At 48.1% G+C, this 27,316-nt stretch overlaps 1 protein-coding gene across 1 annotated transcript in view; it reads left to right on the top strand.

The window, feature by feature from the left end:
- LOC141465082 (gamma-aminobutyric acid receptor subunit alpha-3-like) overlaps window positions 1–27,316 on the top strand; it is a 69,140-nt gene that overhangs the window by 32,671 nt on the left and 9,153 nt on the right. The window contains exons 4-8 of the mRNA XM_074148279.1: window positions 5,817–5,884; window positions 9,562–9,782; window positions 19,505–19,587; window positions 23,689–23,832; window positions 25,501–25,653. Of these exons, the coding sequence (XP_074004380.1) occupies window positions 5,817–5,884; window positions 9,562–9,782; window positions 19,505–19,587; window positions 23,689–23,832; window positions 25,501–25,653 (669 nt within the window). The remainder of the gene's footprint in view (window positions 1–5,816; window positions 5,885–9,561; window positions 9,783–19,504; window positions 19,588–23,688; window positions 23,833–25,500; window positions 25,654–27,316) is intronic.

Below are 27,316 nucleotides of genomic sequence, written 5' to 3'. Positions count from 1 at the left end.
CCCACAGCAGGAGAGTAGCAGTGAAGGCTACATCAGGGGTTTCCTGTGTGTGGTTGGTGATGTAGAAGATGTCATGTCTCCATTTCTGCAGCTCTTGCAAGGGAGGGTGTGGGAAGAGGCAAGGTTACCCTCTCCCCTTGGGCACCTACCCCTCTGCTTGTGCCACCCTGTCCTCTCCCAGTACTGGCATGGCAGTCCCAAGGGCAAAGTCACAGAGAGGGTACCCCATGCTATGCCATCCAGAGATGTGCCCTTCCTTCTTCAGTGCCTCTCTTCTTACTGAAAGGAGACACAACTCAGCACCTACTTTCCAAAACAAGGCAGCACCACAAGTTAAAAGGCCATCTGATAAACTTAGGTAGGACCTGGCAAAGGCAGTAGCCCTGGTGTGGTGGGATTGAAGCTGTTGGGGTGAGAAGAGGAACCCGAGGGTGGGGTTTCTGGCTGGGGGCTGCACTGTGTGCCTCTGAAGGAAAGTGCTGCCCTGGATTGTGATGCGGTTTGGCACCAGTGGGCTTATGGGTCTTGTAACAGAGGTCATGGAAGCCTCTTTTGTTCCAGAGGCTAAAAATGGAAGGAAAATTAAATCCCCCCCCAGTGAGAGGCTGAGAAAACAAAAAATGAAACACCCAAAAATCTTCTGTGTGCAGCTGCAAAAATTATCTTCTGCTGCTTGTTAATTGGCAAGGCAAGGATTTAGGAGAAGGCATGAGATGGAAGTTGGTGGTACAGACCAACTTGTATTTCCCTTCCTGGGGACTCTGGATTAGCCGTAAAGCATCATCCTGTCCAATGTGCTAGCTTTGGGTTACATGATGTGGGAAAGAGCATCCCCTCTCTCTTCACGGTGACGCTGCCTGCACTGCAGGCTGGTGGGATTCCTTCCCAAAGGAATTTGTGTATTTGAGGGGAGACTGGACAGGCCCTTTGAAGAGGATCACTGAATAAGGGGACCTCATCAAGCTGTGAAACTCCTGAGCTGAGGCTAAATGCGATTGCAGTCTAGGAGGGTGCTAAGGGGCATTATCAGCTTGTTACTGCATTTCTTAGAATATTACCACAGTTAGAGATGGGATATTGAGCTGGCCAGATTTCAGAGCAGTTCATAGGGTGTCCTCTGCAGAAACATCTACCTCCAGTAGCTGGCCTGGAGCAGATTGAGGGTTTGTAACCCTGAGTGCAGAAGAGCCTGCACAGCACTGCCCTCCTTTCTAGTCTCAGCCATACTGTCACACACAGAAAGACCAGTACAGACAGGATTATCACCTCTGAGCTCCCTTGGGTCCCAGCGCAGCCCTGGGACAGAGCTGGAGCACTGCCATGAGGAGCACAGCCTCGAGGAGGTCCCCATCCCCTCGCTCATCCAGCTTATCTCCGAGATAAGGCTGGTGCAGCCTCCCTGACGTCAGCGCAGCAGCCAGGAATCCCCTGCACGAAGCCGCAGTGCCTTCGCTCCTCTTTTCATCGTGCACATCGTTTGGGAGCCTCCAACGCTCACATCCAGGCACATCATTTCTTGCTTGCTTGCGGCATAGCCTCCGGGAACCCCCGCCTGGGAAACGTGACTGCCTTCAGCGCATCCACAAACCTCAAGAGCCGAAACACAACCGGCCGACTCGATTATATTACGGCTGAGATTTTTAAATAAACGGCGCTTGATGAGTGCAGCGGGATGTTTAATAAGAGCCTCCTCAGCCCCCCGTGCCCCCCGCCTCCCGTAATCACTTGTAGAGGCAGCCCTACGATCTGCAGCCGGCGATGGGAGAGGCAGCGTAATTTGTATTCCAGCTCTGCTGCTGCTCCTAGTGCTTCCAAGAAGCAAGTAAAAATAGCTCTCCGTCATTTTGTAAATAATAGCTATCTCCTCACAGGCCCAGGGAGTCACGAGCACTTAAAAGGGAGATTGCAGGGAGGGGGGGAATGTCTGCCTTGAGCCAGGGCCAGGAAGATGGGACGTGAGGTCTCAGAGCGGTGGGGGGACAGGGGAGGGCAGGTGAAATGGAAACCCTGAAGCACCTCAGCAGCCGCCACTGCTGTTTTACAGCTTCTGCAGGCACAAAGGAAGCCCCCGACCCTTCTGGCTCCGGGAGGCAGGGTCTGTCCCTCCGCACAGAGCTCACAGGCGTGTTCATTTCCTGCACAAGCAGCTAGACCTGGTGTAGCAAATTCTTGGAGAAGGAGAAGGGGTAGCTTTTCAAGAGCAGGCAGGTGTAGGGAGTGTCATGGTAACACCGTGGGAAGGGATGTTACAGCTTTTGTTTTACATTTGCATTGCAGATGTGCCCAGCTGTGGGGGACTTCTGCAGGCAGGAGCGAGGCAGGCAGGGAGGGGGCTTTGTACTCGGGGAGGAGAAGGGGCAGCTCTGATCGACCTGAAGCACCTTGTTCCTACTCACACACTTGCTCCAGATGGTTTTAGAAACACAGTTGTGCTGAAGCTTGAGAATAAGTTGAGCCTATAAATGGGAAAAGCCCCCAGACAAGGGAATCGGCCTCAAACAAATGGCTAGGGAACGTGGCATGCCACTCAGGTCTCAAAATTCTGCACACGATCAAACGTTGAACCTGAAAATCTCTTGCTCTTGTAGTTTTGTGACTGCTTCAGGGTCTCTTTTTGCTTTCCTGGTCCCCACGTGGCAGCAGCTTGGGACACTGAGGGTGTTTGTGCAGCGTGCCAAAAGCAATACTGAGCCCTCCACTGGCACCAGTGCACCAGCCCACGCCGTTCCCTAGGGTAGCCAGAGCTGGTCCTTGCTCCACTCCAGCTTCCTGCCTGGACCAAGCCTCACCTTTTTTGTTTCCCCAACTATAAAACAGGACTGGCAGCATCCTCCTGCCACCTCAGCAGGCTTGAAGGCTCAACTCACTTATGCACGTAAAAAAACTTTGAGTGATGGGAAAGAATGATTCTAGGGGAGGAAAAATGCCATTTAATGTTCTGCAACAGGTCTAGGGAAAGTGCCAAACCCTCTACAGTACAGTCCTTAATTATTAAATCTTTGGTGAGAAGTGGGCACGACAGCCAAGTTGCAGTGTGAGTGTGCCTGCAGATGGAGGAGGAGAGAAGGATTTCCCCACCGTGTCTCTGCGCGGAGGCAGGAGATGCTGCCCTCTCAGCTTTCTCTTGCTGCAGAAGTAGGTGCAGTTTCTTCTCGGTGAGGCTGCGGGTGGGTAGGTGTGAGGGTGAGGAGGGGGGAGGCTGGCTGAGCAGCTCCTGATTTTTCTGGAGAAGGTCTCGCCATCACAGAGCAAATGAGCTCAGGCAGGGCTGTGAGCAGTGCGGATGCTCATGGGCTGTAGGATCATGAAGGAAGAGAAACTCTGAGGCTGGAGCTCGCTCTGTTCTGCTGGTATTTTACTTATCTCTGGATTTCCCAGCTCTGCTGAAATCCCTGCTTGCGTAGCAATGATTTAATTTCAGAAATCCTTCCGGATCCCAGCCAAATCCTGCCCTTAGGAGCACATATTAACAGGGAAAGTTCAGCCTGGCTTTTGCCGTGAAAAGTGCAGGGAGCCCATTTTTCTAAGTGCTGGGGGACATCAATAAGCCAGGGACTGAGCCAGTCCGTCCCCCGCGCCCCCCCCAGCTCATCCCTTGCACCGAGCGCTTCCTTGCAGGCACAAAGGGGACCCACCAAGTTCGGTGGGTTCACACGGTCTGCCCCAGAGGGTACATCTGGAAATGGGGGATCCTCTTCAGACCTGGGCTATAATTAATTATTAATATTAATAAATTATTCATATGAATAAATGAATGGTATTTATTAATGGCATTATCTTTGATTGGATTTGCCAGTAGATTGAAGGGGTAGGAAGGGGTCTCTGGAGCTCTGTGACAGCCAGGGTGCAGCATGACAGGGGCATAAAGGCTCATGTAAAGATAGCAGGATTGTATCAAACGGTGTCCAAACCTCGTTCTGCTTTTTTACCTCCTCATCACTTCCTGAATCCCTTCCCTCGTGCTTGGACCCTAAGGGTCACATTGCAAAGCATGGGTCCTTTCATAGACCCCTGTCCCTCTGCCACCTCAGGTGCAAGGGACAATTCATTCTGCACCTCACAAGGACCGGTTTCACTGGCCCTGGGTGGCCATGGATTCCTCCTCTGATAACCACAGCTGTAAATTATTTATCTTTGGCAAACTGGATGCTGAGGAGGGGAGGGGAGAGAGAGTTTGTGTTTTCTCTAAAACATAATTAGCTGTTTCTTGCCGCATGTGTTAGAGGAAAGAGCCTCGCTTCACTGAATGTTCTCTGCTGTGTAACTCATTTGGGGACTTGTTTGGAAGGAGGCAGAGAAAATACCCCGAGTATTTGAGTCTTACAGAAGTAACTCATTTTGTTCAGGATCCTGTCTTGTTGGCTTCTGGGTGTTTCAGAAAGTGTACCACATACATATTTCTCTTTAACCTTCTTTTTATCGCATCAAGACGAGATCAAGGGTTACTTCTATAGCACAATAATATCAGCCACAGGCTGCATCAGAAGCTTTCCAGCCATAATAACTAAAGACATGTATACGTATATTTTAGCCATTAAGGAGAAAACCCTGCCAGAATGAATTATTTTATTTTTGGATGCAAAACTTTGAAGCACTACTTCATAGTACTGCAAAATAACTGTCAGGGGACAGAAGGATTTCCATAACTGAATTGAGCAATGGGCAATCCAGGCTACTCGCAAAGCTGTTGCAGTGGCCAAAGTGGGGTACTACGCATAAAGAATGAACTCTGGGGATCTAAATTGCTTCTTTCATTGAAAAAGCAGCTCTGAGCCAGATAATGCCGTATGAAAGGAGCACAATGGCGTGATCTAGCCCTAAAGTGGTGAGGATTTATGGTAACGTAGTGCTAAACTCAAGGCACCTCGTCCATCATTTTTTTAGTACAACCAAGCCAGCAGGGCTTGGGACCGTGAATCTGGCAAATCACTGTGCCTTGGTTTCCCTGCAAAACGGGACAGCAGCAGAGATTTCAAGTAGGAAACACACCGAAATTGTAATGAAGTCAAGAATGAGAGTTGTGTGTGCTGTTCGGCAGGAATAATACCTGCGGGTGGCTGTGTTCTGCAAAGCACTTTAATATATCTTTACCTGAAGGCATGTGATTAAGATTGCCCCTGGGTCTTAGCACCCGGGGCAGGAACTGGGGCTCTGTGGTTTTGCTGGGGCAGTGGGGCTGCTCTTCAGCATCCACGAGGGCGGCGCAGCCTGGGATGCAGGTGAGCAGCACCTTTGCAAGAGCAGCCACTCGCCAGGAGCGAGGCACTTAAGAGAACAGCAAACACCGTGGCAGTAAAAGGCAATCAGAATATTGATTCTTTTTACATACAGATAAGCCTGAAGCTGTAACAAACCCAGGGGTTCCTAAAACTGGTAGAACATTTGCTAGGCTGTTTATCAGGCTGGGAGACACAAAGGGATTTCAGATTAAAAGGAGTTTCAAAGCATCAGGGCTTACCTCTCTATTGAAGACACGTGGATCTGTACCACGTTATGTATTGTGTAGCTGCATACATTTAGTAAATACGCATTGTCTGGCTGCGTGGGACATATTCGTCCTCGGTGTAAGCGTGGAAAGCAGCAGAGCTACATCAGAGATGAATTTGCCCAATTACGAGTGATAAAATCGGCCATTGTTCAGGGCACAGCAGAGAGCATGATGCCGGCTTGCTGATGCCTTTCCAGGGAGGTGCCTGGCAGGAAAAGCCACCACGTAACAAAACCCAAACCTTTCCCTGTACAAGCAAATTTTGTTCTCTAATTGCTTCTTTCCCTTTTTTTTTTTTTTTTTATCTTTATTTTTTTTTTATTCCCAGACAGCGTAACTGAAGTCAAGACAGACATTTACGTGACGAGTTTCGGCCCTGTCTCGGACACAGATATGGTAGGTGCCACTGCCTGGTCACCTCACGGGGAGGGATGGCTTCTCCTGCAGCTGCAGTGGACGTTTCCCACCCTCATCCCTGGACAATCTGGGCAAAAACAGGATTTTCCTTAATGACAAGATCACGACCAAGCATCCTAGCTGCCTGCCTGGGCATGAGTGTGCCTCGTCTTCTCAAAGGCTCGGTGTGGGTGGTAGACAGGGATTTTTTTCTCAGGTGGGTTTGGGCTTTTAGAAACCAATTGATAACGGCAAATGCAACCTTGGAAGGTTGATACCTTTGCACTGCTCAAGCACGCTGCAGTCTTTAGTGGTTTTACTGTCTTTTCCTTTCCTGACAGTGCAACCTAATGAAATTAGGAGGTCTGCCCATGGGACCAAGACCTGTACGTAGCATGCTACACCTATTACATACCTTGATAATCACCTTCACTGTAGCCGGCTTTCCTTGACCGGACTGTGCGTGGAGAAAGGAAAGTGCTCCCTGGAAGAGGGGAGGATGCCAGAATCTGGCCTGTTTTGGTGGCAGTGCCAGAAGAGAACGGTTCACCGTCAGACTGTCCTTCGTGCTTGAACCAGAAGGGAGGCGAAAGAGCAAAAAGAAAGAGTGAACTGATTGCAATATTTTGACATGTTCGGGGAAAATTATTAATGAAAAGGCCTGAGGTCTGAATTTAGGCTTGTATTCCCACAACAGTTTGTCTTCTAATTAAAACAGGACTGTGGAGCATAATTAATAGTGAGCTTTCTCAACAGTGTTTCTTGCAGCTCATATTCCACACGCGGCCAGATGCACAGAGGAGAGTTGGCTGTTATGGTTGCTCAGTATTTCCAGGGTGCCACATGGGGACAGTCATTCACGCAGGACTGAGACTCTCCTGCGCATCCAGTCCCAGGGGTGACCTGGTGCTGGCATAGCCCAGGCCAGTTGTGGGCAGACCTGGCCTTGGAGGGAGCCCACTTTGGGTGAGGGAGCAGGCATCGCTCTCCCCACTTGGGTCAGGCAAGAGCACTGTCTTGTGGCTCTCTCAGCCCCTCTGGAGCTGGGAGCGTTTCATTTTCTCTGCTCACAATTACCATGAACGCCTCTTCAGTTGCCCCACCAACAGTCCTGTGCTTGCAAGCGGAGGAGTTGGGGGAGAATAAAATCTCTGTGTTTCTTTAAGGTGCCGGCTCCATCACGCAACCCCCGTTGAGTTGGAAGGACCACTCCTTCCAGGGTTAGAAGTTCACTTGATGTCAGTGTAGCCAAGAGTACTAATCTCATCTGAGTTCTCTCTGTCTCGCTCGCTTTCCTACCGCAGCGGAGACCTATAATATATTCAGCAATCTTAGCCCTTGGGGAGCATCTGATAATTACTTCCAAGGTGGAGCATATTTGATTAAGGGAGCGTGTATAATGAACTGTGAAGAAGAAATACGAGGTATTGAAAAGAGGAAGGTATTCTCTGCAATGTGATTTGACAAAATGAATTTAAAATTAGGAAGACAGTTAAAGAATAATAAATTATTTCCCCTTCGCGTGCGTTAGTTCCATGTATTTTACAAATGCATAGCAAATGTCTTTTAGCATGCTGTTCTGGTGCTAAATGCACTCGGAAGCATGAGAGAGAGAAACCCCATCTCCTTGGGAAGCATGGGGAGAGCCTGCTCTTCCGTGGTGGTTCCTTTCATCTCGGGAGCAGGGAAGTCCCTCCTTCCCCGCTCGCATCTGCCTGGTGATCACGCTCCTGTCCCTCCCACAGCCATTACTCATTGCGATGGAAAGCCGCTCCTGCGCATCTTGATGCAGAGAGAGACTGTAATTATGATGATAGAGGAGAGGCAGGTAAAGCTGCTGTGGGAAGCGGAGGAGAGCAGCTGGTTACGAAGCATGGAGGAGGACATGTAGACCTTTCCCCGGAGATGCTCCAAGGGACTTCTAATCTCTCTTTCAGTTTGGTTTGGAAAGTAGAGCCTGATAGGACCTGACATACACCTGATTCTTTGGTAGTGAGCTCTTGCAGCTCTGCCTGTCCCCAGGAAACTTAAAAAAAAAAAAAAAAAACAAAAAAAGAAGAAAAGAGGGAAAAAATCTGAACATGGTTTTTCTTTTCTTCAGGAATGATTCCTTAGTATAAAAGAAGAAAAATGGGGCCTAGGAAGTTGTTATAAAAGTTTCGCTTTCTTTTTTTTTTTTTTCAATAGGAACAGGGAGTTCTGAATAAGATAGCTCTTCTCCCAATAAGGACTTTTCCCAAACCTACCTCCTGGGGCTGCACATAGGTTCCTTTCTTTGGTTTTATCACTTTACTGAGCTTAAAACCTCAAAGTGAAGATCACATCCATGAAGGAGCAGAATATCTTGTACAGAGAGCAGAGGATCGTCTCTTTCCTTCCTCCAGCCAGTGGCCAGGGAGCAGGGATGAATTTCTTTACCGAGATGTTTTCATTCAGCTGCCATCTGCTGCAAAACCTGTAGGAATTTCTATGACCTATAGGAAACTGATGCGCAGCAGCTTTTAAATGCTGCTGAGAAGAGCTGCAGGAAAGAAATCACTCACAATGATAAGTTTAGTTGGTCCTGCAGCCTGCAGGAACCCCATAAATAAAGACTATGAATCTGCAACGGCAGGGTAAGAACAGCTGGGACAGACAGATTTTCTGAAGCCCCCGTCTCTCTCTGAAAGCCTCGTGAGCTAACGAGATCCTTCATTAGCAAGAGGAGGTGTGCGTCGTAGAGGTGAGCAGTGGTGCAGCTCATGCTGACAGGTTGAAGATTTTTCCTCGAGTGACAGGGACCCTCGGAGGACATGGAGTGGCTTAGGTCACAGGGAACAGCAGTCCCTTATGCCCAACAAGAGGCAGAGTGATCTAATTTTGCCTCGGGATGGCCATGGAGCCGTAGCTCCTTCGCTGTTTGGTCAAGTGGTTTCTGAGGCTGCACAAGCCGAGCGAGGAGCTGGTCCTGGCTTCAGGGTTTCAAAGAGATGACTTCTAATTGCCCCAGCTGGAACTTGGCCTCGGAAATGGGTTTCTACACCAGCTGAAAGAAGAAAAAAGAAAAGAAAAAAAAAAAAGGAAAAAACAGGAAAAAGAAGAGAAAGAAAATAAAGTCACAGGATTTTTTAATGCAAGTTTGTGAGGTTCTTGATTCAATTCTTTTCTAGATGTTCTAGGGAACCAAATAACATTAAGACAATGTCATGAAAATTAATTTCTTTATTTTTTTATGATTGGGGTATAATGACTGGTGTTCTGACCAAATTCCATCTTCAGGAACTTTATTTTTGCTTTTTTTAAATTCCCATGTAGCTGCACACAATGTTTCCCTCCCCTGAAACACCTGGATGAAGGCAGTGGTGCAGCAGGGCTACCCCAGGACTGGCCACTGGCCACTGTAGGCTGTATTGCAGTTTATCTGCAGTGGTCAGAAACACTGAAACACAAATTTTGACGTCATATGTAGGTCATTACCACATTTACCACCAAAATGTAGTAAATATCCTCTGTCCTCCACAGATTTCTCCACTGCTTTTAACCCCTACTTCTTTTTGCATCACTCTTCATGTCAACCAAAGTGTGCCAAAACATGGTATATGCTCAATGACTGAAGATATTTACTATTTCTGGAAGTGACTTGTTTGCAATGAAGAGCTGAGTAAAACAACTTATTTTTCTCTCCTTTCTCCACAAAGGAATACACTATTGATGTCTTTTTCCGGCAGTCCTGGAGAGATGAAAGGCTGAAGTTTGATGGTCCCATGAAAATACTTCCCCTGAACAATCTGCTGGCCAGTAAGATCTGGACCCCTGATACCTTCTTCCACAACGGGAAGAAATCTGTTGCCCACAACATGACAACACCCAACAAGCTGCTGCGCCTGGTGGACAATGGCACCCTCCTGTACACCATGAGGTAAGTTTGTGTCTCCCGGGCCAGGGTCTTCCAGGTCCTTACGCACATGCAGGGTTTGTGCAGACTTCCACTGTCTCTGTTACACACTTGAGTCTCACCCACTGCTTTCCCTGCTGTCCTGGTATCCTACCTATGTACCATCACTGATTCTCAACTTATGCACGTTTGTAGGGGTAGCTTTTTTTCTCATCATTCATGTTGATTTTTTTCTTTTATGATGCATGTGATGAGGTAGAAGTTTGCGGAGTTGGTGCGCCACCCAACTTATTTTTGTTCCTGACCTCTGATGGGATATGAAGTCAGGTTTCCAGTATTGGTAGGGGAACATTAGGATGGGAGAATTTGTTTTTCTCCAGCAGCTTGAGAACAGATCTAAATTTGTTCAGCATGTTACTCTGGAGCTGTTTGAAACATCTAATGAGCCCAAGCTTGCTTCTGAGAACAATGGGGGCTTTTTCTTACTTCATGGAATCAAAAATCTAAATCTATGTAATCAGTGCACATCATTAGGAAAAAAAAAATAAATTCCTAGCTTATCAAAACCTGTGCTTTGGAGGTGCCAGGTTTGGAGAGGCCATTGGAAGTTCCCAGTTTAACCCAGCCCATATTGTCCCCAGCTGAGGTCTCAGTGGGAGCCCTGAATGTGAGGTAGCCTGGCAGTGTGAGACCCCAGAGGGTGATACAGCCTGTGCCACTCCACTGTGAGCTCCAGCAACTGGGGCCTCCCTTCTAAAACATGAGTCATTGTTGGGGAACGATGCTTGGGCAGTCATCTTCTCTGGATTTCTCAAGAACAGCCCTGGTACATACACCTATCACTAAGCTGCAACAGGTGTAGAGCATGAAGAAAACCGCCTTTAGGTTAATTTTATGTTCATTCCAGAACTATTCAGATATTCCCGTATGCTTGTAAGCTATTCAGCTATGTAAATAATGTTTGCCACCTGGGGCTGATGTACTAATTTGCCTTCTGAGGTAAATGGGCTTATAAATGAAACAAGCAGCTACTCATGGATGCACAAGGACGACATTGAGTTGGTTTTGGAACCATGTAAATCTTTGTTTTCAAAAATTATTTTCCCTGCCTCCACCTTCAATCTGATCCTAACTAATAACAGGCTCCACTGTGGATTTTGTGTGCTGAGATGCTGCACTTTCACCTCCATTTTTTGAGGACCAGGCAGAATTTCATCTCTTCATAGTTAAGCTGGCTGTGAAGCTATATAGTGTCAGCAAGTTTTACAGCCTACGTTGATAAACAACGCTCTGCTTTTGTGCAGCAGTTCTCAAATATGAGCTAATTCTGCCAGTGCCCTTGGGGTTTAGGTCTCCACACTTCAGTGATCTCACGTTACTGAGGCAGATGGGGTAAATGAAGGGAGAAGCCCAACTTGACTTAAGGGCTCAGTTCTGCTCCCAGCTCTCTGACCTGCATGTGGATGACTAAGGCTCCCCCCGTTTGTATCACTGGGTGGCTGTAAAGTATTATAGGAGCTACTGGCATAAGACAGCAAAAAAAAGGACTCAATTTCAGGGCTTTTATATAATTTCAGTTCTTCTTTATTCAGCAAACAGCCATTAGCTTCAGCAAGTTTTGTGTGACTGAGAAAGTATTGGATTTACTTTTCTGTTTAGGGCTGAGCAGGTGCCAGGATCATGAAGAAAATGAAGTCATGGGATTTTTAAAATAAATTCAACACATCCTTCAGTTTATCTGTCTGCCAAAGAAGGGGGGGATGAAGGAGAGTCTGGACCTCCCTTTGTTTGTGTCTCTGTCCCCCTTAAGTGTACCGCTGAGGCTTTGTAAGAGGTGAAGATCCCGCTCAGAGATACCCAAAGGTTGAAGGTTGGATAACTGGCCTTTTGCCATGTATTATATTGCACAGTACCAGGAGGAGTAGTGCACAGAGATCTTTTCCTTACCCAGCACAGATTGCTGCTGTGCAGATGTGTGTGAAGCTATCCTGGTGGGGTTCCAGGCAGCGTTGGACCAGCCTGATGCTGGAGATGTGGTTAGAGCTGGCCAGATGTCCATCTGGAAAGCACTGCCCACTGCACAGGACAGTGTGTCAGGGGCGAAGCAGGGCTCCTCTGGGTTTGCACTGCAACACATCCAGCATGGGATGTCTGTCCCGGTGCATCTGACTATTGCCCTTCTCCCTGATGCTGAAGGAAATGCCCGCTCAGGGTCTTTTGAGTGGGGGCTCCGAAAGGAAGACACAAGGGCACAGACTGCACGGTCCAGGACTGTGCACCAGGCTGAGGCTCAGAGACTAAGTCCTACCTGGCTCTGCCACTTGTAGGCACTCACGCTACAATTCCCCTGTAAAATAATGATGATGGTATCACCCTCCCTTGTTAAGTGCTTTGAAACCTCCTTCCAGGAAAGGGCTGGAAGGAGATTCATGTTTTATGTCCGAGTGGCACATTCTCTGTTCTCCTCCATGCCCCGGGGCATGCACATGTGTCCTTCTCAAAGGAAGGAGCAGGACCACGAAGCCAATCTCAGCCCCACGCAGCTGACATCCAGCAAAGTGCAACTCCTAAAGAGGCACGCTCTGTCCTGCTGACTAGGGAGTGAGTTTGCACCTCCACCAGATTTCTCCTGGACTGGCAGGACTGCCCAGAAGATGCCTCACAGGCTCACTCTAGCCTGGTACATTGCCATGCAGTTTGAATCCCGAGACACATCCTGCTCCTTTACCTTGTACTAGCCAATATCCTTGAGGGATCAGCTCTGCTGATGCGCAATTAGAGGCATGTCTCTTGCTATTTGTCCTGCTGTGAAAGCCAACTTCTCTTAGTCAAGGCTTACATTTATAGATGAAGTTGCTCTGGTGGAACAGCAACTCTGACACATGCATCCAGCAAGATTACACCTGTGTGACAATATTTTATAGCTCCTGGAGAGAGCCTCTTTATCACTGACCTGAGCTTCAAGGAGTCGCACACCAGCTATAGCTGAGCGTCCAGAGATTTCCTTTAGTCACGGCAGAGCCTCCTCACGGATCGGTGCGACGTCACGGGGCAAACATCTCATCACTGACTCGGACCTTGACACCTGGGTGATGAGGTGGCCTTTGCGACCACAGCACAAAATTGCATTTCTCTATTCCCCTCCTTCTGGCTGCTGAGGAAGGGACAGGATTACCGATCCCTCCGCCTCTTCCCTGCTACTCCGGCTGCCTTAGAGGGCACGGGGAACACAGTTTTATTATGTAGCCCTGCCTCTGCAGTCTTGTTCGTGGAGCTCCAACAAGATTCAAGTAGTTCACAAAAGCCCAGCTAGGGCCTCAAAGCTCTGGTGTCAGACCGGAGTACAACAAACTGGGAATTGTGATTTACATAAGGTACGGACAAAAAAAAAAACCTCAGCTGCTGCAGCAATCTCTGGATGTACTCACTGCCTCGAATTGTGTGGGGCACATAGATAATGTTCTGGTTCTTCCTGGCCTTGAAGCATACGAAAATAGTGAAAGCATAATGCTGTGCCGAAGGGATTCAACTTTGTGAATCCAGGCTTTAAAGAGCTCTCCTGCTCTTCACAGGGACTGTCAGAGTGGCATGTTGAGTCTTTGTGGTTGTTGTCGGAGTGTTTCCCAGACAATATGTGCTCAAGTTATGCACTTAAAGGATGTTTTCTTTAACTGCTGGGCTGACGCATTCAGCTGCATGCCCAAAAGACTTCACCTCAAGAACCTGTGTTGCTAAAGACAATGTGAAGCCATTAGTGGCAGTGCACGAGCACTTGGGAGGGAGGATTGGTGAACCCCGGGTGAGGCAGAGGCAGAACAGGAGGGAGAGTTGGGTACAAAGGCACCCAGGACACGTGCAGTCCTACCGGGGCTGTTGAACCCCATATAACAAGTCCTGGTAGCTACTGCAGCATGTTCAGGGGCTCGAGCTTCCCAGGCTGCTTTTTGAAATCACAGAGCTTGGCGGTGTCTCTCCCATCAAAGGCTTTGGGTTGTCTTTACTGCCTGTTTTTTTTTTTTTAACCCCTGGGCAACTTGTGCAAGCTGGACCTTGCAGAATCCTTCCACACGATGGAGGTGCACCTATCGCTCTCCTTTCTGCAAGAGGAGCAGCTGGGGCATCCCAGCACCAGCTCCTCTGGGTAGTATGGACTGGCAGCTCTTTGGCTGCGTCCCACATCAGGGCTGGTCCTAGACAGCAGCGTAAACAGACCTGAGCAGACCAAAGCTAGACTGCTAAACACACAAGCAGATGAATAGATGAGATGAGATGAGATTTGCACAGCTTGCTTTTCCCTGCCTTACAGATTCCAGAGTGGATCCAAAGAGAAGAAATAATCTATTTTCCAGGCTTGGTTTTGTGTAGGCAGACTTCTGTAAGGAAGCTGTCCCAGGAGGGAGAAATCTTCAGGGATCACCTTATCTCGCTGCATTTCTGCCATCATGGGCTGAAATCTCCAGGGGCTGGGGGAGGATGCAAAGTGAATTCAGTGCTTTCAGATCCAGCACAAGGATCCTAGAAGCAATTTGGCTTTCAAGCTCAAACCCCAGCAATTAAACCTAACCTAGATTCTCACACAGCCTAAACCATAAACACTGTTCGGCCTGAAAGTGGTTATTAATGAATCTCCTAGAGGAGAAATCAGGACGCAACTCAAGCAGTATCCCTGGCATAAACAAAGTCGGTTCTTCTGAGCAGGGTGCTGTCATTTTTTTGTACCACACATACACCGAGGGATTATTACATTTGCGTCCCAGAAATTGGACTGAGACTCTCGCTCATCCTGCAGCACGACGACGCAGGTAACGACAGGGGCTCTAATGACACATCAAAGGCTTTGCTAAGCTCCCGGTAACCATGAGAACGAAGCTGAAGTGGTTTGTTGTACCGTCAGCCCTGGGAGAGGTATGTTTAGCCTGATTCACGCTTCTTGCCATTGTGTTGAGCAGTTCAAAGGACTTCCCATGACTTTAAAGAGAAAAACATGGTTTCTCTCCTGGATGTTCCACTTTTGGTGCCATTGTGCCAGCAAAGTGAAGAGAAAACATGGTGAGTTTGGGGTTTGATTTCAAGACAGTTCTGCATAAGTTACTGCTAGCGCCTGGGACAGATGAGCCAAAGGGTGCAACAGCTGGATTATGTGATTGCTGGCAGCTTGTCTATTTTTCACATGCTGTTTAGGCTTTATAATGACATTTCAGGGCTCAAATGTCTGGACCTGAACAGGGCATCAGAGCAATGAAGCAAACCCCTGTGGCTAGCTGGCCATGAGCTCCCTTGCCCACGGTAAGGGGCAAAGATAAGAATTTCTGAACAGGCTCTTCTACCCAAATGCTGTAGAGGCAGTGGTAATTGTCTGGGAAGCCAGATACATTCCTCTTAGTTTGACATTTTGACGTTTCATTAAGCAAAGCATATGGTGCTGAGGAGTCCTTCGCCAGCAACAGGAGGTGATGGGGAAGGCCAGCGCAGGAGGGGGAGCAGAAGGGGAATGTGGGCACTCTCCTGAGCGCTGATTGATTCTGCAGCTTGCCTAAATACCTCTGCTAATTAGCACTCTGAAAGATGAGTGTGTGCAAGAGAGACTGCAGGAGAGGGGGTGAAAGATGGCCAAGGGATGCAGGGGAGCAGGGGGTGGGCAGGAGCAAGCAGCAGTGCATAAACTCTGGTAGTGGGGAGAGCATCTCGGGGAGCCAGCACACCCCAGCATGTGTGGCAGCAAAGAAAAGAGGTTTGAGGCAAGGGAGAACACCTGGGAGGGGGGATGCCTGTATTGCTTCCCCCTGCGGCAGGGAAGCTGACTCCCTTCGTGTGTTATCTGTGACTTCGGGCTGGCTGAAGTTGCTGAACCAGACTCATCTCGCTGGAATGAGATGGCATTTTCTTTTTTATTTAATTTCGGGCGACTTAAAAGTTCCTTCAGTTGTAGGTGGAAAGTGGTAGATTAGGTTGCTTTTTCAGTGCTTTGTTGATGGATTTATTGTTGTGTTTTTTTCTGGCTCAGCTAATAAAATACACTTTAGGTTTAAAATGTAATTGCTGCATTCCCATATACCTATGGAGTCATCCACCGTCCATATAAAGTTGTCTCCTTCCCTTGACAACACTCACTCTTGTTGGCCATGGCCTGGAGAGGGCAGGAGGGTATGGCCAAGGCCAGCTTGTGCCAGCCGGTCTCTGCTGCTGTCCTGGCCCCCTCTGAGGCTCTTTGTGGCTGCTCCAAATGTCACTCAACCACCGGGCCCACAATCCGCAGTCCTTTGAGTCATTCAGCCTTATTCGTGGTGACTGTTGATCACTGCCAAGACTTGCAAACAGTACAGTGGATGAAATAGGCCTTCCTGTTTTTTGGGGGGGAATTTGGGATACATCAGAAGGAAAGCACTGATCAGAGGAGAGGTTCTTTGGAAAAGCCAGCTTTGGGAACACCCAGCTAAAAGCCTTTTGAAATAATAAAGCAATTAGTGAAGGCAACAAAGGAATAGGAAGGTGAAAAGAAGAAGTCTTGTGCATCCTGCTGAGAGAGACAGGGGAAATGCATCAGCATTTCCTTTACACAAGTTACAGTGACAAATATTAGAAGAAAAAATTCCATTGCAGTTGGAAAGGACACAGAAATAATTCAATGGTAAGATCCTTGAGGACATGCCTGCCAACCATGAAGCTCCCTGAGTAAACTTTGAGCTGACAGAACACAGCATCACAAAAGAAACAAAACTGGAGGAGCAAGGATGTTGAGTCGACACCTTGCTGGTTTTCATACCTGCTTCTTGAAATCCTAATCTTTATCCAGGTTACAAAAGAAACGCATCAGAGTAAATGAGCAATTTGGTTTTGGTGGCCTTTGAGTGTCCAAAAGAAAATAATTCCAATGATGTGCTTGTAGGCTTGTCTCAAAATCACTGTCAGTCTTTCCATTAACTTCAATGAGTCTTGGTTGAAGTCCTAAAGATTAGGTCATCTTCTCTCTTGTGTAAAACAGGTACAGTCAGTCCAGAGCTGAAGAAGCCATCAGCAAGTCAGAAAGAGTGATTTGTTTCCAAGGAAGTTGTATTGGCCACACAGTGGTTCTTGGATGGGTGAGGGAGCCAAGTTGAGGCGAGACATAAGGCAAACAGGACAATCATCACCTCTTTGTCAGTAGAATGATTACTACAGGACATTCTGGTCACTATCCATGTACATGGATTCAGAAAGGATCGGCGTACTTGGAGTAGAAGAGGTCCTTGGTCTCTCAATCACCTCTGAATCATGGAAGCCGTAAGCCACCAGCTGCTGAGAGATGACAGCAAGGTGTGGTTTCCTTTGAATCCATCCAGATTTCATACTTCTCTGTAAATATCCACTGGCTTCCTCTGCTGGAGGTGGAGTCAGCCTGCATAGACCCAATAAACCCACTGTGAGTGGTTAACCTGACCAGAGTATGGAGCATTGCTTCAGCCACGGTTGGGCTCTGAGCCCTTGGGACTCAACAGCCAGCCCCTCAGGGCTTCAGTGCATGAAGTCCCAGTCCCCATGGGGCATACAGGGACCAAGTCCAGCCGATGCTGAGTAGTTAAGAGCTGTTTATCAGGATCCAACCTGTCCTGATTTTGGGAGTTGCTTTTATAGATTTTTCCCCACCCCTGTGGAGTAGCTCCTGGGGCACAGTGGGGCAGATGTGCCCAGTGGAGACAGGACAGTGGTGCCTGGCACTGAAAAACAGCAGAAATGAATATGTGCTGCTGTTCCATTAAGGAGCAGGGAGGTACCACTGAAACGCTGTGGGGCTGGGTTCAGAAGGTCTGCAGGAAACTCACCGCTTTCCTTTTCTAGCTCATACAAGAATAAGGTGTAGACTTCCCCATGGTGTGATCTGCTCGGCAGCATGGTGACCCCGGTGACTACTGCAAAGAGGTCGCATGCCTCACCTCACAGACATCCCCAAAGGCTGAATTAACCAGGATTTAAACCCCTGCTGTGGGTGCTGCAGGGAGTCTGGGTCATGCAGGAGGGTTTTGGCCACCCAGCCCTGCCCCATCAAAGTTACGGCATCTTCCAGCTCTGCTCCTCCGCTTCTTAATTTAATGCCTCTGCCTGTCTCTCGCGGGGATGTCCGCTTTCCCAGACCCTCTAAAAGAAGCAGACGAGGCTGGATGTGGGTCTGAAATAACAAGGTTCGTTTCCTCACCTGGCAGAGAAAAATTCACAGCCAGCAGAGAGTTTTCCGGCGCAGCCGACGCGGAGCAGCTGTGCAGGAATTTTGTTGCTGCTCCATCCCTTGCTCTTGCCGGTGTCTGCCTCTCACAGCACCATCTGCTGCCTGCAGCCACCATCGCTGCAGCCTCGGAGATCCCCTGCCACCTCCAAGCCCTGGTGATTCTGTTTTGTTTCCCCCACAGGGGTTTTTAGAGCAATTTGTGAAGTCCTTGGTTTTGTCCACCAAATCTTTTATGCCATTTAAAAAAGTTTCCTCTTTTTTTTTTTGTAGAATCATTTAAGGTTTTTCCACTTCGAAGAAATAACCTTTATTTTTCTTTTCTTTCCTTTCTTTCTTTTTTCTTCTTTCCTTTTAGCAAACAAAATCTGAACCCTTTATTTTTTTCAGGGTTTTTTTACATTTGATTAAGCCTCAATGTTTTCTATGAAGAATAACTTACCTGACCGTTTTTCCAGCTGAAGAAAAATATCTCAAAAGATGCTTTCCGCTGTGCTTCTTGACCTGAGGTTTCCACAAGCCACCTTCAGCCCTTAGGTCTGTGTACTTGCCCTTTGCATCCACCTGTTCCTTCTGTCATGGTTTATTTGTTATTTTGCCGAGCCGTCAGAAGCGGGTCCTTTTTCCTACAAATGGTTCCTTCAGAGAAGATCGTATTAGACATTTCCTGGGAAGCCGTCTGTCCTGGCTTCCCCCCTCCTAGGCTGCGAGCTTTGCAGTACTTCAGGAAGGAACACGAGCTTAGAGCTACCTTTTTTAGAGCCTTTTATAACAGATCCTTTTATGTCTGGCCCCATGTTCTGCAGCACACCGCTTTCATGGTTGTGCCTCCCTCAAAAAACCGCTTCCTGACGAGGTATCCTACTGGGATTTGGTGGATGCGTAAAGTGCACAAGTTGTCCTGCACCCCCCAAAACAACCCCAGGACACGCAGTTCTGCCTCTGCCCGCAGCATCCTCTGCAGTGCCACCAGCGAGGGAAGAGCCAGGGGAGGTGGGTTGAGGTGCCTCACGTGCACGGGGCTGTGTTGTGCGCTGGTGCAACACCTGCAGATTCATGGCTCTGACTGACTTTGTTCAACAAGCCAAGAAGTAGCGCTGTGGCTTCCTGACTGAACAACCTGCCAGCCCTCAGCTCCTTCCAGACCACCAGGAAGAACAGGCCATGTTCCCCAGAAGCCCCTTCCCTCTGTTTTCCAGCGTGGTCCGTGAGATGTCCCCTGGCCCCAGGCATTAATGAGCTCTTTGTGCACAGTGCATAAGCAAACAGAGGTCCTGGGCTTTGGCAGATTTTCTGATTGCACTGAGTGGATAAAGATGAACTCAGTCAATAGGGTTGAGTTTATAGAATGGGAAAGGTGGCCAGATCTGTGTGCCTGCTGTTCTCTCCACAGCTGATGGCCTTCTGCCCAGAGACCCAGAGGTTAGTGACCACATCGTGGCCTTTGTCGCGTTTGATGGATGCAGGGCAGAGATGCTGTGGCAGAAGGGCCAGGTGGGAGCCTCCTCAGCTGTGTGTATTTGATCGTGCCCTGTGTTTTGTCTTGTAGGCTAACGATTCATGCAGAGTGCCCCATGCACCTGGAGGACTTCCCAATGGATGTGCATGCTTGCCCGCTGAAATTCGGGAGCTGTAAGTACCCTGCTCAGCCTCTGCAAGGAGGTGGGTACAGAGTTAAGGAACAGTCCTTTGTGTGGCTAGTGTTTTCCAGTATTTTAGTAACAGCGTTATTAATTATTGTTAACAATGACATGACCAAAAATTTGTTTCTGGTATCTCATACATGCAGTTCCTACCATCGTCCAAAATGGGCAGCAAGCAAATCTCTGGTCATTTTGGGCTCAGGATGGGTTAGACTCCTATGGTTTTGCTGTAAGGTTATTAGGGAAGTGAGAAGAGCAGCTTCCCGTTGCCCTCCCTGCCTTGGGTGGGCAGCGCTGCCTCTTCAGCACTGCCTCAGCAGGATCTGCATTGGTGGAAAACTATGAGATGCTTTTCCTTCATCACAAGGTGATCCTGTGGGGACATCTTTGGGAAGATAGCAGTGGTATCTGCTGCTAGGTGTCCTGTCCAGCTTCCCCACATCACTCCTGCCACTCTGGGGAGAGCCTGAGATTTCTGGTTGCTCTGGCTCCATGCTCCAATGGAGCTTACAAACCTCTTGCTCCTCTTCAGTCTGTGAGGCAGGCTGCTCTCAAGTAAAAGGCTTGGAAATTCTGGGAATCTCAGTCCCAATACCCAAGGGTCCCAGTTTAGAGAAGGTTTGCAGGCTGTTGGTGAGTTGAAAGCTGCTCCCAGCCTCGCAGCTGCTCATCCACCTGGGCTTCCCTGTCCCTGCCTAGCAACAAGCTCCCTCTTCTCTCCAAATTTCTTTTGGTTTTGTTTCTAAAGTGAGTGGGAACCAAATTCCAAGCCACCGGTTCACCACAATGTGGAAATAAATTTCCTAGCCCTGCCCTGCCTGGTCCATCAAACTGAGCACCACTTTCAGTCTCTGCGTTAGATGGAAGAGTTACCCACCTCCAACTAAAGGATGAGCCCTTACTAGTAACCTCCCTCTTGGACCCTAAGAAAACTGAGAAATTACAACCTTTCTAAACTGGTTCTTCCTTCCTGTAGCCATTTGGGAGTTCACTAAGAAGAAAGTTGAAAAGTTTGATTGACATCAGAAGAAATCATGTTTATCATGTGCATCTGCTCCTCTGCCTCATGACAAAATGCATCCATGAAACTGGATTATTCAAAACTACTAAAATAAAGTTATTTCTTAGGCAGCACCTAATTAAATGTAGAACTCATTGCCACAAGACATCACTAAGGCCAGTAAGTAAAATAGCAAGCCTTAGAGGAGAATGAATTATTAATGTTAATTGACCTTGTGAGGAGGGATATAAAATCTCATACCTCAGGCCTAAACTCTGGGATTATTACAAGACTTGCAGGAAGGCAGATTACTCCACATCTAATTGCTTATAATGTTTCTTGGTGAGGAAAAGAGATTAATGTGCATATTTTTGCTGGAACACCCTTTGGGGTTCTTCTGGGTATTTTTACTGATTTGGCCTGTGAATGATGAGAATTTTGACACAAGCAGCTCAGAGAGCTGCCCCTGATTAACATTAGTACAGCTCTTTCTAAAGCACCCATCCGCATAGAACTGAGTTCACCTCTCCTGTGTTGGAGGAGGATTAAACTAGTGTTTGCACCAAAAAGCCATCGACAGCTGGAAGCTGCTCATCTGCAAGAAGCTTAGAGTGGGTCAGACCTGTAAGTAGAAGGACAATACCAGAGCCAGAAACGTGCTGTTCAAAGGATAGCTGAATTTGCCTTAGTGACCACCTTCCAGTGACCCCCACAACCTGAATGGCTCATCGGTGGCCTCCTGTCCCTGTGCCATCACAGCAGCCATCCGAAGAGGGAAGGCAGAGAGCTTGCAGAAGTAAGGGCATCAGGCATTTCAGATAGCTTCGCCTGCCCACCTGCATCATTCCTTGCAGTGAAGGTGATGACTTTACCTGTCACCATGTTCCCTAGAAGATGGATGTACACAGCAGAGAACAACTGTTTCTAAGCCAGTCATGGGACATTTGTACAGCAGCTGTCTGAGACGAGGCTAGCAGAAGATGCTGCTGAAGTTACCAGCTCCACTAAATGTCAAAGAGCTGTCCTTGTTTGGATTGGACTAGACCGCATTGCGAGCAAGGCATTGAGCAGAACCAAAAAAGCCTGATGGCATTAAATACGTTCCAAGCATCCACGCCATGCCTACATGACACCAGATACGCTTCTGTCCCAGGCGACCAGATATGTAGACAACTGGGTTTTTTTCAGGGAGAATGGCAATCAAACTGTGGGCAAGTTTCCTTTGTAGCCTGAGAGCGGTGATGGGTGAACCATGACTGCTAGAGCAGAAGGTGCTGCCCATCAAGGTGGAAGAGCATTGGCAGAGTTGTACAAAGCTAAGCCTGAAGGAGGATGGAGGTCTTCAGAAGCATGGTGAGAGCTGGAAGGAGGGACTGGAAAAGCAGAGTGTTGCACATCAGATGAGAGGTGCCAGCCTGCATCAGAAGTGCTTAGGCAGCACGCTTGCGTGCTGAGAAACATTGGCTGATCATCAAAACCGCTCCCCCACTTTGCACAGCACCTGCTTAGTATTTAACAGGTTTGCCAAAACCTACAGTGCAGGGGTAACAGTGGTCGTTTTAAAAAGATTAGAGAAATCTGGTGGTTTCAGGGCACAATCTTCCACAAAGCAAGAGCTGAGGCATTTCTGTAGTAGGCCTGACCCATTGCTGGACCTGACTCCAGCCAAAGAATTCCTTAATGTCTTAATAGGAGAAGCTGGTGGTAAAAATGAATTAAAAACTTCACTGAATTTCACTGAATTTTTAGAGTTGGAAGGGACCATAAAGATCATCTAGTCCAACTCCCCTGCCGAAGCAGGATTGCCCAGAGCGTGTCAGAGCATGTTACTCAGGACTGCATCCAGGCGGGTCTTGAAAATCTCCAAAGAAGGGGACTCCACAACCTCCCTGGGCAGCCTGTTCCAGGGCTCTGTCACCCTCACCGTAAAGAAGTTTCTTCTCATATTTGAGTGGAACCTCCTATGTTCCAGCTTGTGCCCGTTGCCCCTCGTCCTCTCACTGGCAACCACTGAAAAGAGTCTGGCTCCCTCCTCCTTCAACCCACCCTTCAGATACTTATAAGCATTGATAAGGTCTCCCCTCAGCCTTCTCTTCTCCAGGCTAAAGAGTCCCAGCTCTCTCAGCCTTTCTTCATAAGGGAGATAATTTGTTTTAGTGAACTTGGTTCTTGCCTAAAAGACTGGTGCAGAGTGGGTATAGACAGGAAGCTTGGGCAATATGGGGAGAAGTAGCTTCTAGTAGAGTCTGGAGAGACTCAATTTCTAGGTACCGTAGCACTGGCAAACCCAAGACCATGCAGGTGATGCTGGGAAAGGCTACGAGGACAAGCAGAGGTTTGGTCACAAAGGCTTGTGAAGGTGATGGTGACTGTATGCTAGAGAGAGGTGTTCGCATATGGAGAGCTGGGCAGCTGGGATAGAACTTGCAAGCCCCTGGAAGGATGCCCTGGCCCTGAGCCCGTCTCTCCTCCGTGCAGCGGTCCAGCGGCGCTCGCCTGCTGTGTCTCCCGCGATGCGCAGGCAGGCTTTTCTCAGCACTGGTGAAATGGCCTGGGGGCTGGCAAACACAGGGTTGTGCAGGGGAAAAAGCATCTTGGTGGGAGGGCACGCTACCTTGTGAGGTTGCAGAGGGCTGCATCTAAGTGAGGGTAAAGATTTTTTAACTTTTTCTCCTTAACCTAAAGTTCAACGCATTCAGCCTTTCTTGCCAGCTGCTCCCAGTGTGTGACTCTCCTGGTCCCTGGCATGGCAGGGCTGTGGCTGTCCTGCTGCCCCAGCAGCCTGCTGGTCTGGATGCCTTCCTATCTTGTCTCTGCTCGGAGCCAGCTCTTGCAGAGTCAGCGCGTCAAGGGGACAGCATGTATCCCAACGACAGTGCTCTGCCCCCTCTTCCAGCTTCCTTCCCCAGCTCCCTTTCGCTCATTTGACTTAACAGTTGCTGAACTGCCTTGGTCTCTGGCCATGCTTGGCTGTGCTCAGCCATGTGGCTCTGAGGAATGCACAGCAGGGATTAATTTGGCTACAGGCTGATTTTGGTATATTTTAGGTCAGGCAGAAGCACAGACCTCATTCTTCTTTCTCCTCTGCAGATGCCTACACAAAAACAGAGGTGATCTACACCTGGACACTGGGGAAGGATAAATCAGTGGAAGTAGCAAAGGGTGGATCTCGCCTGAACCAGTATGACCTGCTGGGCCATGTTGTTGGGACAGAGATGGTTCGATCCAGCACAGGTACTTGTGGGACCATAATGTGATGCATGGGCTGAGCACGCTGTCAGACGAGATAGAGCCATGTCCTTTGAATGTCATGATTTGGCATAACTACAGAGGCAGTACCTGTGGGGAGTGAGCTCCACAGTACTTCCCAAGCCACGTGCTGCTGGACAGTATGGCTGGGGACATCTGGAGCAGGCACTAAAGGATTTAGCTTTTAATGGTTTCCACTGAAAGAGCCTTATCACCAACACCCTCTAGAAAACTGATTTCAAGCATCTAAAAATGGTCTGTTTCATAGAAAATTTGCCCCACCTTGCCCAGCTGGTTGGTTCTTGGTACTGTGGGTTCATTTGTCTTGGATCCCTTTCCAGTCCCTCAGGAGAACACTGCAGGCAGGGGAGGCAAATGCAACGTAATGTTCAGTGTGATTTTCACTGCATCTGCTTACACAAATATTATCATAGCTAATAGAAGATTATCCCAAACAAATGTTTCCTCTGATTAATGACCAATATTAATCATCTTTCTCTCCCATCTGCTGCTCCTCCCTTCCCCTCTGAATCCAGGTACTGATAGCTTCTGTTATCTCATGTGTGTCTCATCTTTCTTTTTCTTTTCTTTCCTTTTTTTTTTTTTTCCTTTTCTTCTGTATGCACCAGTAATTCTCTCATTTGAGGGTATTTCCTCTCTGGTGCACTTGATTCTAATAGTGTCTGTCTGTAACAACTCATATCACCTCCCTTGGGGAAATGTGGGGAGTCCAAGGAACTAAATGTCATAATATCTGGCCCATCTCTCTACTTAAGTTGTAGTAAAATGTACAGAAGAATAACCTGAAGTGGCAAGAAAGCTGCTAAAGGCTCCTGTGTGTAATGATTTAGCAGAGCCATGCTCACAACAAAAAGGCACAATAATCCAACAAAATATCCAGAGCTTTGAGTGAAGGAATAGGGCATTGAGGGAAATTAGGGACAGCTGCTTCTTTGGTTTACAGCCCAGACCTTTAACAACAAAACTTGCCCTGATTTTTGAGATGGTTACAGTGAGGAAAGGTGGAATATTTCCAGGATTTTCAGAGAAAATAAAATCCTTTGTCCAGAAATCCTACTGAAGCACTGTTAGGGTCTCTCTAGGCTTAAGTGATCTTACCCACAACATGGCTCCCTGGCTAGAGCAGGAAAGGGATCGGAGCTGGATCAGGAGAGAGCCCCCCCAGAGCCGTCTTGTGCCTGGGGTGAAACGGGGAAAGCCTATTACTTGGTTGTTTATCGGCATTGATTTGCCCTTGTCCCATAACCATTTTATAGTGAATTAAAGTCGTCTCCAGAGAAGTGTTTTGAAAGGACAGATGCTATGTGGAAGTCTACATAGGGGGATGCAGGCTACACTGGGGCATGTGCCTGGCATGGCACAGCAGTTTTGTGCGCACAGGCAGGACGTGCAAAGTCAGTGCCGAGCATGCATCCCTCCTTCGCATGGAGGTTAGGGTGGCCTGCCCTGCTGTAAGGTACCAGGGCATGCCAGCCAGTGACAATACGATACAACACACTTAGCAGTTTCAGCTAAGGACTTGAAAGTTTGTTCAGGACAGGTCTTTAGCAGTCTAGAGGTGGATTGGTGGTCAGCCAGCCCCATCTTGGAAAGCACCAGCGGCTCAGCATCTCTAACCGGCTGTTTCTGCAGGGGAGTATGTCGTTATGACCACACACTTCCACCTCAAGAGGAAGATCGGGTATTTTGTCATCCAGACCTACCTACCCTGCATCATGACGGTCATCCTGTCCCAGGTCTCCTTCTGGCTTAACAGGGAGTCCGTTCCTGCCCGAACAGTTTTTGGTGAGTCTGCGAGCACGAGGGAATCCTCTTGGGTAGGGGGAGAAAGGTACCACAAATGATAGGAAATAGACTGAGCATCAGAGCTGGTCTTCTCCAGGCCTTGACCAGCATCAGTGAAGCTGCTGGCCATTTCCCAGAGTAGTTCTCAGTGTCTTTCCAGTGCCCTGCTGCCACTGAATCACTGAAAAAATACTCCTGTCCGTGTTTCTGCTAGAAGGCAAGCCATAAATATTAACAGTAATCAAGGTATTGATCATCTAATTATATGCATTTGGCTGTGTCTGCTTATCTATATTGGCTTTTGAGTTGAGGAGAGAATAGGTACATAGGGAGGCACTGAAAGCTCTACCTTTGAAATTTCTAATGTGCCCCTGGTTAGAGCTCCACATAACAAGTTCCTGGGCTGAGGCAGTAGAACTGCATGGTAAATATATTGTTATTATTTTCTTCAGCCGGTTTCAGATCCTCTCTCCAAGGCAAAGTGTCAGGCTGGCATGGCACATATTTTAATAGCTTTTACAAACATTTAATAACAGAATTGCTTTGTGCTTTCCTCCCAAGACCTTTAGTTCTGTATCTTCACGCACACACTCACAGAGCAGGTGTGATGCTGCAGGATTGTATTTCCTGGAAATAAGTGTCCAGCAGACACCGCTTAACAGAGAGTGTATTGGGCAAGAGCCACCAAGCAGAGAGGGGATATAAGGTACCACCTGCTTGTGTTTTTGAATAAGACAGAAAGCGGTGCCTTTTCAAAGATCATGAAGCATTTTCTCTGTAGCAAGAGTCGTAATAGAAATATTCCCACAAACCCAACAAAGCTGATGTCCTCCTTTCTGGACCCTCTCCGAAGGCCTGGACCTTGTTCCTGTGCCATGGACTGTAATAGGACACAGGGAGGCTCACAGGTGGTTCTGCACCCTCCTAAATGAACTAGAAGGGAATCATTATGGGGCTTGTGAAATGTAGGTCATGAACAAGCTTTAAAATTTACAGTTGACCCCAGCTTCTCCCCGTTAGCTCCTGGTTGCCTTCCCTTCCCTGGTGATGCAGATCCTACAGCAATCCCCAGGGTCGAAGAGCTGCAAGGAGCTGGGTGGTTAGTATGACCAAACTGGTTTGCACGGTCCAGACTGCAAGAGCTGCGATGAACAGTGACAACAATGAAGAAGAGGAAACGTGGCCCCTTAGCGCTGGTGTTTTCATCCAGCATACTGGAAAAGGGGGGGCTCAGACAGAAACCATATGGAAAATAGGACCAGCTCAGGCATGTAGAGAGTCATCGATGAACTTTCCTCACTCATCTGTCTGTAAATCATTTACAACTAAACCCCGCAGAGTACGCACCTGGACCCCATGTCTGTCCATGCCCCAGGTGGGCTCTTACATCTGCATCGGTTCTGGAGTGTCTCTGCACTCCCGACACCGGGAACGAGCCATTCTCTGAGGATACTTGATTCTTTCCTACATTATCCTGAGATTTGCAATTAGACTGGTTTCCTCGAGTAGCAGCTCAGACCGTGCAGGAAAGAGCTGACTGAAAAATTAAAACCTACCTTTGTGAAAAATGTCTTTGCTCCCAAATTGCCTTGCTTTCTTATTAAGAAAATAATGAGAACTCCAATTGTTTAAATTGTTTATTCCTCTTTTTTTTTGCCTCTCA

This window comes from Numenius arquata, chromosome 5 (genome assembly GCF_964106895.1).
Source record: "Numenius arquata chromosome 5, bNumArq3.hap1.1, whole genome shotgun sequence".
NCBI classification, from domain to species: Eukaryota; Metazoa; Chordata; class Aves; order Charadriiformes; family Scolopacidae; genus Numenius; species Numenius arquata.
This window is presented reverse-complemented; position numbering and strand designations above follow the sequence as displayed.